The 19,065-nt window shown below is 30.2% G+C and overlaps 1 protein-coding gene across 1 annotated transcript in view; it reads right to left on the bottom strand.

Annotated features, from left to right (window-relative positions):
• The window catches only part of LOC107452012 (oligosaccharyltransferase subunit 5 kud), a 22,209-nt gene extending 7,623 nt beyond the window's left edge, over positions 1-14,586 (bottom strand). Inside the window, exons 1-2 of the mRNA XM_071180220.1 lie at positions 14,428-14,586; positions 8,521-8,633 (exon numbers count right to left, since the gene is read on the bottom strand). Coding sequence (XP_071036321.1) covers positions 8,521-8,633; positions 14,428-14,445 — 131 coding nt within the window. The 5' untranslated portion in view covers positions 14,446-14,586. The remainder of the gene's footprint in view (positions 1-8,520; positions 8,634-14,427) is intronic.
• Positions 14,587-19,065: the final 4,479 nt, after the last annotated feature.

Genomic DNA, 19,065 nt, shown 5'->3' with positions numbered 1-19,065 from the left:
AAAAAGTGAAACAAAAATAGAACACATTGTGTAATAATATATACATATATATATATATATATATATATATATAATACATATAATATAAAATGTCTCATACGAGTCTTTCTATATTAAATCATAAACTTAATTGTTTCTTATTAATTTTAAGAGGTAAAAATTGTACTTTCACAAAGAGCCATAAAAAGTCAAGATACCAATTAAAAGATTATTTTCTGAAGTTAATAGGTAATAATTCTTTAAAAAAAATGCACTAAGATAAACCCAAAAATTACCTATCGTCAGAATGGTGTCATGTTTTGGAAGATATCAAAATCTCTAAATTTTCCCATTCGCATGACATTTGAATAAGTTAAGGATATTCTTGCAACTAATTCCTTTTCTGAATCCCTGTTTAAATAGCAGGGGCCATGGACAAATGTGTGGTTTTTTCATAATTTCTTGGCTTAACAAATCTGTGCCAAATCCCAACATTCTGTAAGAAACAACTTTTTAAAAGAAAATCAAAACAAACGCAGTTCATTTACTGTATACTTTTATTAAAATTTACGCGCACCGTTACTTTAAAAACTCACAATCTGTATCGTACACAAGAACTGCTGTTGCCGAAACATGGAATACTAAATATGTAATAAGAATATAATTAATGTTCACGTTCACACTTTTACACTCGATCATCCTGACTTTTGGACGACCTCGTCCCTTCAAAACAACTTATAATCCTGCAAGTGAAGCGGCACACTTTTACATCTCTTTGGTCTACTGTTATCTTGGCTTAAATTTTTATTTGGATCGTCATTGCATTGATTTGTACTGTTGTCGTTTATGGGTTCACAAGCAATGAAGTTTTCCTTACTTCCAGTAATATTGTCCCCATCATCAGACAGATCTTCGTTGTTGACCAGATGTAATAGTTTTATTTGCGAAGCGTGGGCGGTAGTCGTATAATTATGTTGCCTTCTTCATCCTTGTCCAACTGCGCGTAAATCAGCAACTTGATAAGTGTCGGATGGTAATATTTTGATGACTGTTTAAGGACCTCTGTACTTAACTTGGATTTTAGTGTTAGATAAGGCAGTTTGTTCAGGTAATCGTCTTACGACCACAACATCATCTATATTGTACTTAAATGCATCACATCGATGTTTGTCATAATTCCTTTTCATCTTTTCTTGTGCATCTCTTTGCAGTTTTGTTGGATTTACGTAGTCATTTGATGTTGGTAGTAGATCTTGTGGAAAATATCCAGGCTTTACTGGCGTGTATCCATACGAGAGTTCAAAAGGAGGTTTTCCAGTCGACTTACTCGGAGACCAGTTAATACACATTTGTACTTCTGGTAATATTTTATCCCAATCCTTGTGAGATTCCGTTTGGACATTGGAAAATATCATTAGAATAAGTATATGATTTATGCGTTCAACTTGTCCATTAGCTTGTGGTCTTTGACTGGAGTTTAATGTATGCTTGATTCCCAATTGCTTACAATAGCCTTCAAACGCCGAGGACGTGAAGCTGCTCCCTCTGTCTGCAATGACTCACCTCGGAGAACCAAAATCATCAGTAAATTCATCAAGACACTTCATAACGCTTTTAGTTGAGCAACTAGGACATGGACGGAGGTGCACAAACTTAGTCATATTGTCAACAAAAACCAAAAGCTCCTTGTTGCGAGCTGAACTTGTTACAAATGGGCCAAGGAAATCCATATGAACAACTTCAAATGGGCGACTACCAGGTGGAATGGTATTAAGTTTACCTTGAGCTTTCCTACCAGGTACTTTTGTAAATGCACATATGACACTCTGTTGTATATGCTGCTTGATATAACTTGCCATAGGTGGAAACCAAAACTGTTGACATATCATTTGAATTTAAATGTCTGTAATCAATTACCATACGATGATCACCAGTTTTCTTAGATACGAGCAAAACAGGGCTACTACATTCAGAAGAACTGTCACGAATAACACCCTGATCTTTTAATTCTTGAACAATTTCTCTTAAAACTTGTCTCTCGTAGTTCGAAGCTCAATAGGGTGAACGAGAAACAGTGTCTACTACCCGGTGTCTCAACGATACGCATTATAGTACAGTACAGAACCCGTTATCCGGAAATCAGAAAACCGGAAAACCAAAAAAACCAAAACGAAATTCGATTAGTTTTCCCGCTTTTTAAAAAAAATAATAATTTTTTTTTCCTCATAAGATTTTAGGATTTTTCGTTCTTTTTTTAAAGCTGTTTACCTTACCATCATTTTGGAAATAATCATTAGTTTTTTTTCTTCATCGTTTTTTTTTCTTTTTAAGATTATTTCCAATTTTTTTTTTAGTTGGGTTTAACTATAAAAAAAACGGTTTTTTGTAGAGATTCAGAAAATCAGAAAAATCAGTTATCCGGAATATCGATGGTCCCGATCGTTCCGGATAATCGGTTCCCTCCTGTATTATTAATGCATTCTAGTTCATCTTGTTTTAAAGCAAAACACAACCTAAATTCATTTAATAAATCACATAAAATTTGCTGTTTTTCTTTATTTATTGATGGTCCAATTTTAACACATTCTCTATCGATTGGATTTCGCACAATTTCTTTTGCTAATAAAACGGCTGGGGTTGAATCCGCATCTTTTTTAACCACTGAATTGTAACTATTTTCATATACCTAATTTCCTCGCAAGATAACAAGATTTTTCTTTAATTGTAATTTATGCTACTAGGATTCACGGNTTACCATCGTGGATAGCAAACGTGGATAGCTTAGATCATCTCGACCACTGCAGGAAATAAATCCGTTCTGAGATTTACATGCACTGAAGACAGTTACCAATTGAACTGTACGCGGTTCAATCACGAACTTTTCGAGGGTCTTCAACACAACCCTATCAGGCATTTCATTATTCTGGAAATCATGCAAAAAATCCAGCTCTTCCACATGAACTAACTTGGATCTGCCTTGATTTCTAACCATTATTATCTCGGGTGAATCAATGATGTCATTCCCAATGAGAACATCAGGGCCTTCAAATGTATCATCAGTCACTACATAAAACAGAACTTCCTTCAACTTTACCCTGTCTATAGTCACATTAAGTATGATAATTCCTAGTGAATCCCTTACACCTCCAATACCTTGAATTCGTGTAACTATATTTTTATGTATATTTTTATTAAATGTTTGTGCTATATTTTATCGATAAAAACTAACTATATCAAAACTATATTTTAACATAGATATATCAGCAGCGGAATCCATAAAAGCACTAGTATTTACTTCTTCTATGATAATATTCTTCGTTGTACTATTACTGGAACTGGGTAAAAACGAAACTGCATTGACTAATGGGAAAGACGCTCTCTTTGGACATTCCTTTGTACCATGTCTTTCTGTTTTGCAGGCAGTACAAAACTTTGGACGTTTCGGCTTTACAAAATCACGGGCAAAATGGCCGGTATCATAACAATTGTAGCAACAGTTTGATTATTAGTTGTACTTCAACTTGGCTCCGTTTGTTTGCCTTTGGCGATATTTTCTTCCTTCAAAAACTTATTGTTACTAGATTTATTATTATACTGAATATGATTCTTATAAACATCTTTGAGTTCAATAAGTTCATCTACCTTTTCAGCTAATGTATAAGGTGAAATTATATGGGTCCACTGATCCAAGTAACGTTCTCGTATATCTGGAGGCACCAGAGCTTTCATTCGATCTGTGATGATAAACTCTCAAAACTACTTATTTTAAGTCAGGCAGTCCACCCATTTAAATGCATTTCAAGCTCGTGGTAATATTCTTTCCATGACTTTCCACCAGCATTCTCATGAGAATAAAAAAGTTGTCTAAATTTTTCAGGACTTAGTCTGTAACACTTAAGCAAAAGAGATTTAACATAGTCATAATTTTCTGACTCTTCTTCTGGTTCTCTCATTATCATTTGGACAATTTCACTCGATAACTGGTTAATTAAACATGCCATCCACAATGTACTTGGCATTTGTACTCTTTTCATTATTCTCTCGAAATGTACTAAATAAAGGCTGATATCCTCATTACTCATAGAAAACTTTCTCAGTTGTGACTGCCAATCAACTTTTGGCGCCGATGTTATTACTTCTGCTTCGACTACTTCTGAAGATTAAGCAGCAATATCTAACTTCTTGAGTTCCAATGCATGTTCCCGATCGGCTTTTTCTTTTTCCAATGCATGTTCGAGGTCGGCTTTTTCTTTCTCTTCTTGACAAAGGCGCTCGGCATCTTAAACCAAATTTTCGACCATTCCTTGAACCATTTACTCATCGTATTTCTCTCTATTCAATATTAACTTTCTCAAGTCAGGGATTTTCAAAGTAATAGAAGTAACATCTTCAGATATCTCATTAGCTACATAACGTAACTGATCTTTACAAAGTCGCGATAAAAATGCCATTTTAAACTCAAAATTAATTACAGTCCTGTTTATCCCACTTCTGATAATGTAAGAAACAACTTTTAAAAGAAAAACAAAACAAACACAGTTGTTTTGTTTTCTTTTAAAAATTTACTGTTTACTTTTATTAAAATTTACGCACACCGTTATTCTAAAAACTCAAAATTTATATCGTACACAAGAACTGCTGTTGCCAAAACATGGAATACTAAACATGTAATAATAATATAATTAATGTTCACATTCACACTTTTACAATTCCTGCAATGGAAACCCATCATTATATGCAAAAATCCAACGTAAGCTGTAAAATAAACTGAATATAAATTTAAAAAGGTAAACATAACCATTCGTACAACCCATTGTGTTTGCAAATGCTAGCTTTTCCGTGTCTTTTGGGTGGATTTGTAAATGCCAATATCCACTAAGTAGGTCAATACAAGAATAATAAAAACTTTGAGCAAATTTATCAATCAAAGATTCCATTAAACGTAACGGTTTAGCATCAGCATCCGACTTCGTCACCTGATTTAATTGTCTAAAATCTGCATGTAAACGAGTTTTCTTATTTTTTATTTTCCCCCTTTTTAAATACTAGCGTTACTAGGAAGAAATTTCTTTTATGTTTTAATAAATCCTGAATTTGGTTATCTCTAAGATTTGAGGGCCATCTTTGAGTTTACTGACATGCATTTCCATCCTGATCAGGTATCCTCAATTTGGCTAACAAAACTGTTGGAATCAGTACTTTGAACACTTGATGAATCCTGTCTATCAGTTGGATATTCATCTATGAAATTGTTATTAATACTCTAATCAGGTGGGCTCTAATCAGATACATCTCAAAAATATCCAGATGAATCAACAACAGAGTCAAACAGGGTTGTGTCTGCGTGTTTTATTTTCTTATCAGTTTGATTTACTACGTTGATAACAGAATTGAGATTGTTTTGAATTTTATCTTCATATATTTTTTCCTTTGAAGAATTCAAATCAGTTTCCCACCCAGCTTTCAGAAGGGAGTCTGAATCAGAGTTCGATGATCGGACACTAACATGAGAACTCTTATGTGTGCTAATGTTTTGGAAGAGTCGGCCCCCATACCATGGTCAGGGATGAGATTGGCCAAAAGGCAAAAAAGCTAAATTTTCACGACAGTAAATCTTACGTGATTTACAGCAAAACTATCAGTAACATACTCTCATCCAGTTTCGCTGATCTTGTAATGCCTATATATAGAAAGAATCATCGATAGAAAAACTGCTGCATTCATAGTATAACTAATTCAAGAAAAAAAAATTATCTTTTACAAGAATCGCGATGAAGGATTTTAAAATTGCGTGAATACAAATAGCGATTTTGGATTTTAAATCGTTCGTTGGATTTTAAATCGAATCGTTACATAGAATTTTAAAAATGCCTCAATACAATGTGATATTGGATTTTTAAATCTCGTAAATAAGAACTGCAATGAACGATATTGAAATTGCGTGAATAAAAATCAGGTAAATACGAGCTATCTAGGGGACGGGAAAAATGAGAAAAATCTTATTTTCTGCTCTTGTTGAATAGTAAGCTAATTGCTGAAATAAGTAGTATGCGGAAGGGTTGGCAGCTACGTAGTTTGAATTTTCTATATATCTTTAGATATATTATAATCAAATCGGAAATAGATATAATTATTTTATTTCAACAGCTGAGTTTGCAGAAAAAGCGGAATATATATAGATATAAACTTTTAGAGAATCGAAATTTTTGATAAAAATGCTGAAATTGGAGAGACAAAAGCAAAAAAGGCGGAAATCCGCAAAAAGGCGGAAAAATCTCATCCCTGCATGGTGTATTGCCATAAAGATCTGCAACACTTCCATAGCTATGAAGAGTGTCATACAGGATGAGGTGGTAACTGTTGAATAGTAAATTCTAGCCATAATTCTAGCCATATTTATAACTTTTTGAAAGTGACTTTTTGGGGTATGAAATAACAAACGGCACTGTTACAACAAATAATAATAATATTGATTTATTAAAAAATTAAAACCTCAGACAGATGTAAAATCATTGCAAAGGTTTCTGGGATCTATAGATGTTTATTACAAATGCATAGATAAATATGCAACTATTCAAGCTCCACAAAATAATTTGTTAAAAAAGAATACTAAAAGGATTTGAAATCCATTGGGCGTTTCCCTGCACAGATTCGAATCCTGCCAGCTTGTAATAATATGCCTTTAAAGGCCTGATAATCTAAGAGATTTTGGCTAATTCAAATTAATAGGCATCTTATTAATTTATATTAAGTTAATTTGCATCTTATTAATTTATATTAAGTTAATTTAACTGCTTACATTGGATTTTTGTAGAAAATAGCCTGGTATAACCTCATTGCCAGAAATGGAAATTACACCACAGAACCAAAGTGCCTCCAATATGTAATATAGATCATCTCAAACGAGTCTTACTACATTAAATCATAAGCTTTAAATAGATTTCTTATTAATTTTAAAACATAGAAATTGTTCTTTCAGAAAGAGCCATAAAAAGTCAAGATGCAAATCAAAAGATTATTTTCTGAAGTTAATGGGTAATGATTCTTAGAAAAATACACATTAAGAAAATCCCAAAAATACCCTAACGTCAGAATATCGTCATGTTTTGGAACATATCAAAATCTCTAATTTTTTCTGATTTGAAATATGTTTCATTAAGTTAAAGATATTCGTATAACTAATTCGTTTTCAGAATCCCTGCTTAAATAGTAAGAGCCATCTAAAATGCATGGTTTTTTCATATTTTCATGTCTAGATAAATCTGTGCCAAATCCCAACATTCCTGCTATGGACACCTCTCATTGTAATCCATGCAACTATCAAATAAACTTTATAAATTAATAAGATGCCTATTTATTTGAATTATCCAATGTCTCTTGGATTATCTTACTTTTGAAGGCATGGTATCGCATAGATATTGAGCAGTATCAAATCTTAGCAGCATATAACAGTAAAATTATAACTGAATGATTTTCATACAACATTAAATCAAATTAAATTCATAGCACTCAGCAACAATAAAACCAGACTTGAGAAAAGTAAACTAAAATTGAGGACTAAATAAATCCATAAATATTGAAATATATACATTTTATAATCATGAAAAATGCTATAACAAAGACATGAAAATTACTATCTATATAAATACTTATCCAAATTGTTTTCTACAAAATAGCTTTCAGGCTGATGACATTCTTTTTTCTTTCTGTTAATCATATTCATTTATGTTACAGTAGATTTGTCATGCACAGTAATAATCAAATCTTCAGATTACAAACTCAATTCCATAGCCAGTTAATCTGCTATGGAATTGAGTTTGTAATATTAAAACAACAAACTTCTCAGTTCACATGAAGTTACAAAGAACACTTTATTTTTTAATGAAATTCAAAACAAAATTAAATTCAAGATTGTTCTTGAATTAGATTCAAGAATGAATATTAGTCACGCACTTCATATTAACCGCATATTACCCATGTACCTCAAAATTATTTTGAAAAGTCCCTACTTATCTGGGCCAAGAAGAAATAAAAAGCGAGAATAATTTTTTAACCTAAAAAAAGTCAGTGTAAAGAATTCCAAGGCAAAAATTTACACTGGGTAATCACATCCTAATTTAAAATTAAAAATAAATTATAGTTGAGCAGTATTAAATCGTAGCTGTAATATAACAGTAAAATTATAACTGAGAGATTTTCATGCAATTTTCCTAGCGTATTTACATGTATATTCAGAAAGAATGAAAAATATAAATTATGAAGAAGCTATCTGTTGAGTTAGTGATAATGAAAATAGATAAGCAAAAATTCTTATAGACTACAAGATTATTTTTCCAAGGAATCAGTGCATTCGGGAAAAAAAAAGTAAAAAATTAAATTACTTATTACCAATAATAATTAAAAAACACGACAAAATGACCATCTCTTCCAATTACTTATAACTACACATATTAATTTGCAAAATATTAACTAAATTATTAAGTTTTAATAAGTTTCATAAAATTTAAGAAGCTTCAGATTGAAAAAATTTAAAAAGGATACACAAAGAACCATCCCATGAAAAAAAGTCCAATTCCTAATAAAACAAGAGTGAGATGAGGATAAACTGCAGGATTCACAGGACTCACATATCTACTCATGTGTTCCAAACCCATCTAGAAACAAAAAGTACATTAAAACTACAAATTATTAATGAATAAAATATATCATAAAATAAAAAGAGATATTTATTAATAAAATGTCAGGTTTGAGAAGAAATTAATCTTTGGCAAAACAATTATAAGCTTAACTTATACAGCTGAACCCCACTAATGTGAAACCGCTTAATGTGAAATATCGCTTTACATGAAACATGTGTTTGACCCATGAGTCAACAATCAATTATTGTTGTATTTTATAAGTTTAACATGAAATTTTCAAGCTGATTATTGCTTAACATGAAAAGAAACTGGATACAGCATAGATAATAAATAATTAGGTATGGCAGTATAGTATGTTTTAATACATTACCTGACCGAGTTATTGTATTATTGTAATGAATGATCCCACTCATTCATTTGGAGGAATGTTATTTCTATTTTCTTCCTTTGTTAGAAGTAGCAGATGTGCAAATAAATAAAATACTTAAAATAAAATAGTTTAATAAAGTAGTTATAACTTTTAATTTGCTTAGTTCACAATAGAATCGTTAGCATACATTAATGTAGTACATAACATGCATAAATAGCAAGAAATAAATTGTTTCCGTGATGTATCAGATAAAACAAAATTCAGTTAACATGAAATAATTATGATAGTCCCACCGATTTCGCATTAACGAGGTTTGACTGTAATTGATTTGTAAAGAAACTAATGTAAAAAATATTGAAAAAATTAAATAGAATTAAATTTCATAATACAGTCTTACAAATAAAAAGAATTAAGAACAAAGTTGTTACAGATAGTATAGTTCATTTGTAAATGGTCATTGGTTAAATATACAGTAATTTTGGGGGCTAATTGGCAAAATGAAGGTTTGGTCACAAGTTGTCTCTAAAATAAAGTGAAGGTGCATATTATATTTTTAAAAATAATATTTTTCACTGATCAGGCAAAAAGAAAAATTTATGTAACTTTAATCATATATTTACTAATACTATTTTTATACTGACTGATTTTTACCTTTCTAGAAAAAATTATGGCGTTAGAAGTTTTCTGAGTTAAGATTCTGTATAATTGTTTAACAGAGACCAAAGTAAAGAAATGAAAAACATTAATAACTTTAAGTCTAATTATTTGAGAGTTTTAAAACCTAAATATGCAAATTAATTAATGCAGGCAATATTTTGCAAACTTAAACTCAGTGTTAAACTAGAAAACCTTTTTCTCTTTCTTCATGATGCAACTAGAAAATGCCATCTTGAAATTTTTTGAAACACACATTGCTGAAAAAAGAGCTATACAAAAAAAAAAAATTCAGAAAAATTAAACATTTTCAGTTAGAGTTTTTTAAAAATTAGTAATAGTAATAGCAAAATAACAACAAAATAGTTTTTAAAAATAACCAAACTAAGTTATATCTATGACAAAAACTGAACAAAGTGACACAAAATTTAGCTATCTAAATCAAACCGGTCTAAAGGTACAACTGTTTATAAATGTAAAAAATTGGTGAATTTTCAAAAATGTATGACTTAGAAACAAATATAGTGCATAAAATCTGAAACTGGATTTATTTTTCAAGCCAGAAACAGGTTTAACAAATGTGCTAAAAGAGAAATAATTAAATAAATTGTATAGTAATTGCATAATTAAAAAAAATAAAATTTTTGGTCCACAATTTATTCAATACAATACATTACAATTATTGTTAAATGAATTGATACGGAAAATAAAATTTAGTTCAGGATGACATTTATGTCTTATAAAAATAAATTCCAGATAGATTATGGAGAAAATAAATGGTGGATGATGAACTAGGATATGAACCTTTGCGGTCGTGTGTCTACTCTCAGCCACCAACACTTTTTTACCATTCTAGTCGTATGTCTGCTCTCAGCCACCACAGCAAAGAACCATACTGATCCTATATTATAGTAAGTCCACAAGCTTCGGAGATACGTGGAAATAGAAATAATATTTTATAAATTGTGTTTAAGTAAATTAATTCCGACCAGCAAGACAGTCATGTATAAACCTAATAAGACTGCAAAGGGTTAATAAGAATAAAAACTTTCTTTAAAAAAAAATGCAGATCTAGAAAAGTTGAATAAAAGAATACTTCCAAAACATGCTATTTCATAAATACTAATTTATAATAAAGAAATGAATGTGCAAATGAGGAGGAAAACACACCGCAACAGAGTATATCCTTCTACTAAAAATCATGAAAGCAAGTGCTAAATTTTAGATGCTAACGAACTTTGACTAAATAATAAAAAATCAATAGTTTGACTATTATGCTATAAACAATTACCAAGATATTTTTCCTTAGCTTTATGCATTCAAATGTGTTGGAGAAAAGCTAAGCAAAATCATTAATTTTTTACAATAGACAAAAGATATTAGCAAACATGCAATAGTTTTTTTAATTTTATGCAAACATGGTAGAGATGGGATCTCTTAACACACTGATTCTCATTCATATCTCAACCTTGATAAAAGAAAGCCAATTATATTAATAATTTATTTTATTAATAAAAGGATTTAAAGAAATAATTTATTTTTTAAATTATATCAAATATGTTATGCATATTTTTGCGTGACATTGTTCAAAAAATTTATGAATTATAAAGTATACAAATTTTTACATAATTTTAAACTATGCAAAAACTGTATCGCATTATATTAAACTGTAAAATGACTATATAAAAATTTGAATAATCAACCCTAAAGGGATAAAATTTCCAAAACAAAGTATTGTATATATTAATTTAAAATTATTTGCAATTATTATTCTTTTGTGTGCAACTGCTGTCAGAAAAACTAGTTCAAATAAAAAGTTTAAGAGATATTGCAAAATAAATAGGAAAAACAGAAAATAACATTACATAGTTTAAAGTTTTTACCACTTGCTTATCTTATCCATTAGTTTCATATTTTCTAGGTGACAACCAACTTCATATGTTAAGGGTTGAAAATTGGAAAATAGTGGATAAAAAAAAAAAGTTTACTTAATATTCAGAGAAAATACAATTTTTGAGTTTGATTTTGTAACTTAAACTATCCACTACACAAACTAATTATCACATTTAAAGCAGGATCGAGATTTTGTGCAGAACAAACCTACTATTTCTTAGAGTGAAAGAATGAGAAAAAAAAGTAGACAAATTGAATTTAGTATCTAGACAAAATAGATACTAAAAAAAATCAAGAAAATTGTTTAGAAATAAGTATTATAACAATAGAATTCACTTTGTAATAGTTTCATTTATTTCAATTAAATTTAACACAGTGTCAAACATTTTAAAAAATCAATTTTTTTAAAAAATGACTTTTTTATTGCATATTCACAATAGAGTTCTTGACTTATAATCAAATATTTTAAAAAAGGGTTTCAATAATTACAAAACGAAAACACAAAGAATAAAAGTCTTAACAATTGTGTTCTACAGTAATTTTCTGGATAAAATATTAAAATATAAAGATATTAGATCCAAAATCCATATCTTTCGACTATTCAAACCAATTATTTCAAGAATATATTTGTAGAAAATTCGGAACATACAAAACCCAGAACTATGAGGACAAAAAGCTAAAGATAAAGCACAAATAATGACAAAATATTTTTATCAGGAAAATCAAAAATTTCAGAACTACTAACTCTGATATTATTAAACTTAAAACACACTTTATTTTTCATTAAACCATTCACACTTTATTTATTATTAAACCATTAGTACTAACACTTACTTTAACTATTTTATATGCAAGCCATGTAATTTTCATACCTTTTCATCCTTCCATTACTTACAAGTATTTTTTAATTATTATAAATTTATAAAATACATACAATACAGTCTCTTGAATATATTAAAATTTGTATTGATTCAAATTTTAATATGTTTAAAACTTAGTGATTAAAAAAACAAGAAATCTATAGATTGATATAAAATGGATTAAAAAAAAAACAAGTAATGTATATTTGGCAAAAGTTCTAAAGTTTAAAGTTTAAAGTTGTGTTATTGATAAGTTTGGTAAAGTTTATATTTACCAAATATACATTATAGAAACAAGCGAAGGGTGGTTGCAATCACTCTTAAACATATAGTACTAACATAAATTTTTAATATTAAGTGTTTATATAAGATTACACAGTTTTAAAATATCTACGATACATTGCATGAAATATATTAAAATTTGCTCTGATTTTTAAAAAAAATACAAAAGAGAAATGCATATTTTATAAATCTTAATACTAATATTATAAATTATAAGCAAATAATGATATTAAAAAAATAATGAACTATTGCATATTTATATTACAGACAAGCAAAGGGAGAAATTAAAGTTAAGTGGAATTAATAGAAATGATGTGGATTAATATAAAGTATATTTAAAAAACTGCTTTTTTTATTATTACGTTAGCATAATTTAGGAATAAAAGTCAATATTTCTTTATTGTTATTGAAAACAATAATTGCTAAAAACTGAACTGTGGTGGCTCATTGGTTAAGGCACTGAATTGTATTGAGAAGAACTGGGGTTCAATCTCCACCCACCCTCAGCTCAAAGGGGTCTAGCTTGTTTGGGAAGCAATGGTGGCCTGCGCACAGTCTTGCTGACCACATTGCCACAATTATGCCGTTGGTCACGAAATTGGGGAGCCCCCTACTGACTCACAAAAGGCCGTTGAAAAAATGTTTTACTTCACTCTTAGTTAAATACTATGAAATACTTTTGAGTGGTTCAGTTTGATTAAATTTAGGTCTTAAAATAAAATTGCAGAAGGGGGAAAAAAAAACAGTTTTACTAAAAAACCTAATTCAAACAGAAAAAAAAAAAATCTTTTTTTGTTTTCTTTCCAAATCTGCTTCACTTAGGTTTAGTTTGGATATCCAAATCTAAACACAATACAAAAAATAGTAACAAATTTAAATTCTTTTACCATTGCAAAGAAATGTATAGCCATTTCCATAACTTATCAATATTTCATTCAAATTAAATCTGGTATTTTCCACAGAATCACTTAAGATTTACCCAAAATGATAACATATTTTGTTGCCAACGTAGATAAATTGGTCAGAAGAAGTAAGCATAGCAGTAAGAAGTTTAATTTTCAGTATTTTACACAAAGCTGCTGATTTAAACTGTTTCGAAACTGTCAACTCCATATTACTTCAAGCATCCAGCTACTGTTTTAACAATATTCTGTCCCTTTCACCTTTGCACACAATTTTTTTTAACAAAAGTTGCCTTTTTCAATTTTTACCAATCTTCTGTATGAGGTTTAAGCAATAAACCGAAGGGTTTTTTTTTTTTTTAGTCTGGTTTCCACATAAAACAGCAATTACTGAAAATTGTCATATAATGCAAGCAAGTCGAATATCTTACAAATACAACATTTTCGGATAATATAGGATATTTTGACATCGACCCATTATTTTCATTGAAGAAAATTAGTTAATGCATTGGGCTACTGGAACAAAAAACAAAATTAGACGGCAACTTAGTATGCACCTAATAACTTCTAATAAATAAATAAAAAATAGACTACATTCTTAATTATTTGTAATGACCTAAGTAACCATTTAAAAGTATCTCAATTGACACAAAATAAATGATATTTATTTAAAATTTGCTTTTCTCCACTATATTTAAAATGAAGTGAATAAAATGTTCCTCAAAAATATGGGGTCAGATAAATAAGCTATTACAAGGTTTCAAAATCGAAAGAATTTCTTTTTCACAAATGAAATTATCAACTTATGAAAGCAGTAAAATATTTAAAGGAAAAATTAAAAATTTTACCAAATACTCCGAAGCCATATTTGTATTTTATGATGACGTGTGACGTGATAAGAAAGTAAACAGACACCGGCTTTATGAAAAGAGAAAAAGCTGAAATACCTATTTCTGTCCAATTCTTATCGCTCATTGCAATGATGGATGGTAAACCAACATTTTCCAAAATGCGGTTACTACACCGTCTGCGAAAATCCAACGCTTCGTGGTAAAGACACGGTTCTCAGTAAAATACCGAGGATAAGCATCACTGGCTACGGTCAGTAAGCGGGTGGGTGACCACTTTCATCAGCCTGCGTAAGGACCTAGGATGCGCGGTATTGGTCCTCATTAAACTGTTCTAATGTAAAGTGCTCGACTTCTCTCGCAGGTCGTTTACCAAAGTCTCCAATAGTATAATTCCCGCTACTTACTGATGATCAAATTTGCGATGTCATGTCTTCGGATCTGGATCATCCTCATGATCCATCCTCATGGATCATCCTCTGGGATCATCCTCATGGATGTTTCCCAGACTGTCGTCAATTGCTCATTATACAGCTCTCGTGCGACGTAAATAACATTCCCTACACAACGCTTCGTGACTTATTTCCCCGTTTACACGAAGCCTGACATCAAGCTTCCCTAGCAACAATTTTACATTTCAATTGAGCTAATATGGGCTAATTGGAAATTGGCTAATATGGATTCCATAACGACATTGGGGAGTTTAGATTTTTCAATATTGGTCCTAGAATGACTTTCAATAATGGAACCAAATTCATTTCTATCTAGGACCAATATTGAAAAATCTGGACATTCCAATGCTTACCCAACATTATCCTACATAACAACAACAAGGGTCCTACATATGAAATGATATTGTTTCCTTATTGAAAGCCATTCTTAGGAGCAATGTTACAAAATATAGACACCCTAATATTGGCTTGTAGAGTGTTGGTTGGGGCAAGCTTGTTCAGATCAAGTTCGGGAGTTGCCCATGTGGGGCTAGGCTAAAGGACCCTGTTGTGACCTATCTAGACTGTGTAGCAACAGCACGAGGAGTTCAATGTAGCAGTTAAAAATTGCAAGTCAATTGTTCACTGTGTTGCATCCATTAAACTAGGCGTGTTCATATTAAGTTGAATTTTTCTGTGGAAATAGGCGTGTTCAAATCACGTACGAATTTTACCTATTTAGAGTGTTCATCTAGGCTAGAAAGCCCGTGAGCCGCTCTTGTGGGGCTAGAGTCTAGCCCCACAAACTCGACTCACTACCTTCAATGTCAACTTTCACCTATCAAGAGGCATCCCAAGATCTTAACCAGTTATCATGTCTTATATACTAGTGAAGTATTGAATTGGAATTGAATAGTTGTAGTGGTAGCCACGCTACAAGCTTTGTATCATACTATTTGTCACCTGTAGCCCATTTCGATCACCAATAAGGAACATGTGGTTGAAATTTGAGATTTTTAATTTTCTGGTTTTGTGGCAATCTTTAATTTGGTACAACTTTAAATTAGGGTAGCTATATACCCGATAATTACAAAATATCAAAATGAATTTTTTTTTTTTTTTTTTTAGATGAGATATAGAGCACACAGTGTTAATTTTTGCTTTATAATAAGTGTATTGATCATTTTATCTGTATATATCTAATTTTTAAAAATAACGATTTCATAAAATAAAATAAAAAAGTAATTTCGAAGCATATATGTTTTTTTCTTCGAAATTTACGGCTCAAAATATATTTAAGGAAAATAATAATGAATGCTGGTAATTTTATTTCTGAAAAGTCAAGTCACGCTTTAAAAGAATTTATTTATCAAAATACAAAAAGCTTACAAGATTACAAAAAAGCTTGCAAAATTTTATTAAAATTCTTTTGGACCTAATAGCATTTGCATTTTTAAGCAACCGAGTAGTCGATAAATGGTACTGAATATCTCTCTGGCTTTTTAATTTCTTTGAGTAATTATTATTATTTGTTTCAAGAACGATTAATTTATGGAGAAAAAAAAACAATTTATTATTTTGAAGATTTCTTTTTTTAAATACGATTGGGATTTAAAAACTATCTTACTAATTAGGAACATTTTAAAGTGAGTAATATTAAATCAATAATCCATCAATAATTAAATTTGACAAAATAGCCTATGTATAAAGGATGATTATATTGTTTTAAAGATGATATGGTTGGAATGAGTAATAATTACAAACTTCGGTAGTTTGCTTATAAAATTTTTCGGAAGTGCAAACAAAAATATTGTTGCTTTCCCACTTACGATTTCTTACTTGCTTTCTTGCTTACATACTTACTCTTTAAATAGAAGAACCGTTTCATCAGTATTGTAAGTGTCGTCCAAAGAATAGTTTGTCAAGAGGTTACAGTGGACTCCCAAAATCGTAAAAGTCACTCGAAAAATCGATTTTCTAATTTTGACCATTTAATATTAATTAAATTATATAAAAAAGCATATTAATTTTTAATATCATACGAATTTGTAAAACATTTGACAATAGTGTTATTTTGCTTTTCTATTACAAAAATTTGCTATTGTGAATGTTTTATGCAGTGTTTCTCAAAACAAAAATTTTGCATCGAGCTGGAAATTGAAATAGTTCCATGCTCTATAATTTTGATGACTAAACTTTTTGACACACTCTCTAGAAGATCGCGAAAAAAAACTTCTAGAGAAAAAATTTCAAAATGAGGTTCCGCAACATATTTAATAGTCATTTCAACAGTCTTAAACGTTTATAAAAGGACGATGTTATTTTATTTATTTATTTTTTTTTGCCGAAACTTGCTTTTTCTACTCTGTATGGAAATTAGTTGAAAAATCAATAATTTTTTCCCCTCTTCAATTTGAAAAGAAATGTAAATAGAATTGAAATTAACAAATAATATTTAAATTTAATTAAACATTTAGCGCATGGAGCTTATCTAAACTTCAAAATAAATCGACAATTTTCTTGAAAAAAAAAATATTAACGAGCAATATTTACACTCTCTGTTTTCTTCTTCTTCTTTTTTTTTTTAAAAGAAATTTCCATTTTTTTGCTGCCGCTTTTCCTCGACTCATTTTAACAAACGCAGAAAATTCTGATAAGAAGACAAACCTAAGTAACAAACCTGTGCAAATGACTGGCGAGGCATGTCGAAGAAGAATGGTTTCTCTTCCCCCATGAGTCACGATCTTCTAACGGATTTGCTCAGGGACAGATCAAGACAAATTCAGGCCCAAGGCCCACCAAATTTTCTAGGCCCTTTACAAAATATTTTGAAATTAAATTACGGAAGAGTAGTCCTATTAATGAAAAAGTTGTGTCAAAATAAAAATAGTTTGGTGATCAGAAATAATTGAAATCAGTGATTTTTGCTAAAAGTCACTGATTAGCTGAATTATTTTTTATTGTAAGCTGGAATTATTTTCGATTTAGTATTTTAACCAACACATAGTTAGCCCAACTTTCATTAGACTTTTTACTAATTTTTGAGGCCCCTTATAAATTGTGGGCCCTAGGCCCATGGCTACTGGGCCTAGGCTATAATCAGGCCCTGGATTTGCTGTGCATGTTCCTATGCACCTTTCCTTAAAATGTTTTGTTGTAGAAATTTGTTTTTCTCAACTTTTTACCATTCAATTTAAAATAATTGAAACTGACCTTGGGTGGGTGTGAGACCTATTTCTCTCCCTTTACTCGCTGCTCAATTGGAATCGTCGGAATTTATATCGTGTACGTCTTTGAAAAGCGTTACGAAAAATATGAGATATTTATTTGAAGATTCTTGATTTCGATACATATACAATACGCCTAGGCACGGTGATTTTTTCCCCAAAAATTAATTTTTTGCATCGAAAAATGTTTAACATAACAAGGTTTCGAGAAGGAACTCTTAAACATACGAATTCAAATTAACATTAAGTGGATATGTACTGCTATAAGGGGGAAAATCTTTCTTTGATATAACAAGGTTGTCGATGTATCGAAGTTGGAGCTATCGAGATTATACCGTATTATTTATTTTAATTTTATTATTATTACTCATCCAATATTATTAGTTTTTTGTTATTTAATAGTTTTTTTATAATACTCTCCGTATGACAAAAGTATCTTGTTCAATAAAACATGTTCATTTCTGATTTTTTGTTAATATTTCGCTGTATATAAAAAAAGAAACGACGAGGTGTTTTCGGATGGAACGAGGACATTTGAGACGATACATTAAGATTGGAGGACATTTTTGCTCCAGAAAAGGTTCGAAAGTTTTGATGAAAGAGGCGAGGGCAGGACTACCCTCAAAGTTTGAAGACGTCTGTTCATCTTAAGTTAGAAGCTTTTATATGTCAAAATAGCCCATAATATTGAAATTTTTGTGTTGATTTTCTAAAACAGTAAACATGATTTTGGATACAAACTGGACTGGACACTGTTCTGACGTCGCAAAAATCTTAAAAAGTGGTAACAAAAATAAGAAAAATTAGATTTATCTAATTTCATGCCAACTACGTTTAATATTTCCAAATAAATTTATCTAGTGGTGAAATTTAATATTTTTTTTTCCAGGTGACACTTATAAAACATTTGTTTACTCTTTTACTGCAACGGTAACTCCACTTTCCAATTTTTATTAGGAACTTGATAAATAAAGATGCAC

Source organism: Parasteatoda tepidariorum, chromosome 4 (genome assembly GCF_043381705.1).
Source record: "Parasteatoda tepidariorum isolate YZ-2023 chromosome 4, CAS_Ptep_4.0, whole genome shotgun sequence".
Lineage (NCBI taxonomy): Eukaryota > Metazoa > Arthropoda > Arachnida > Araneae > Theridiidae > Parasteatoda > Parasteatoda tepidariorum.
This window is presented reverse-complemented; position numbering and strand designations above follow the sequence as displayed.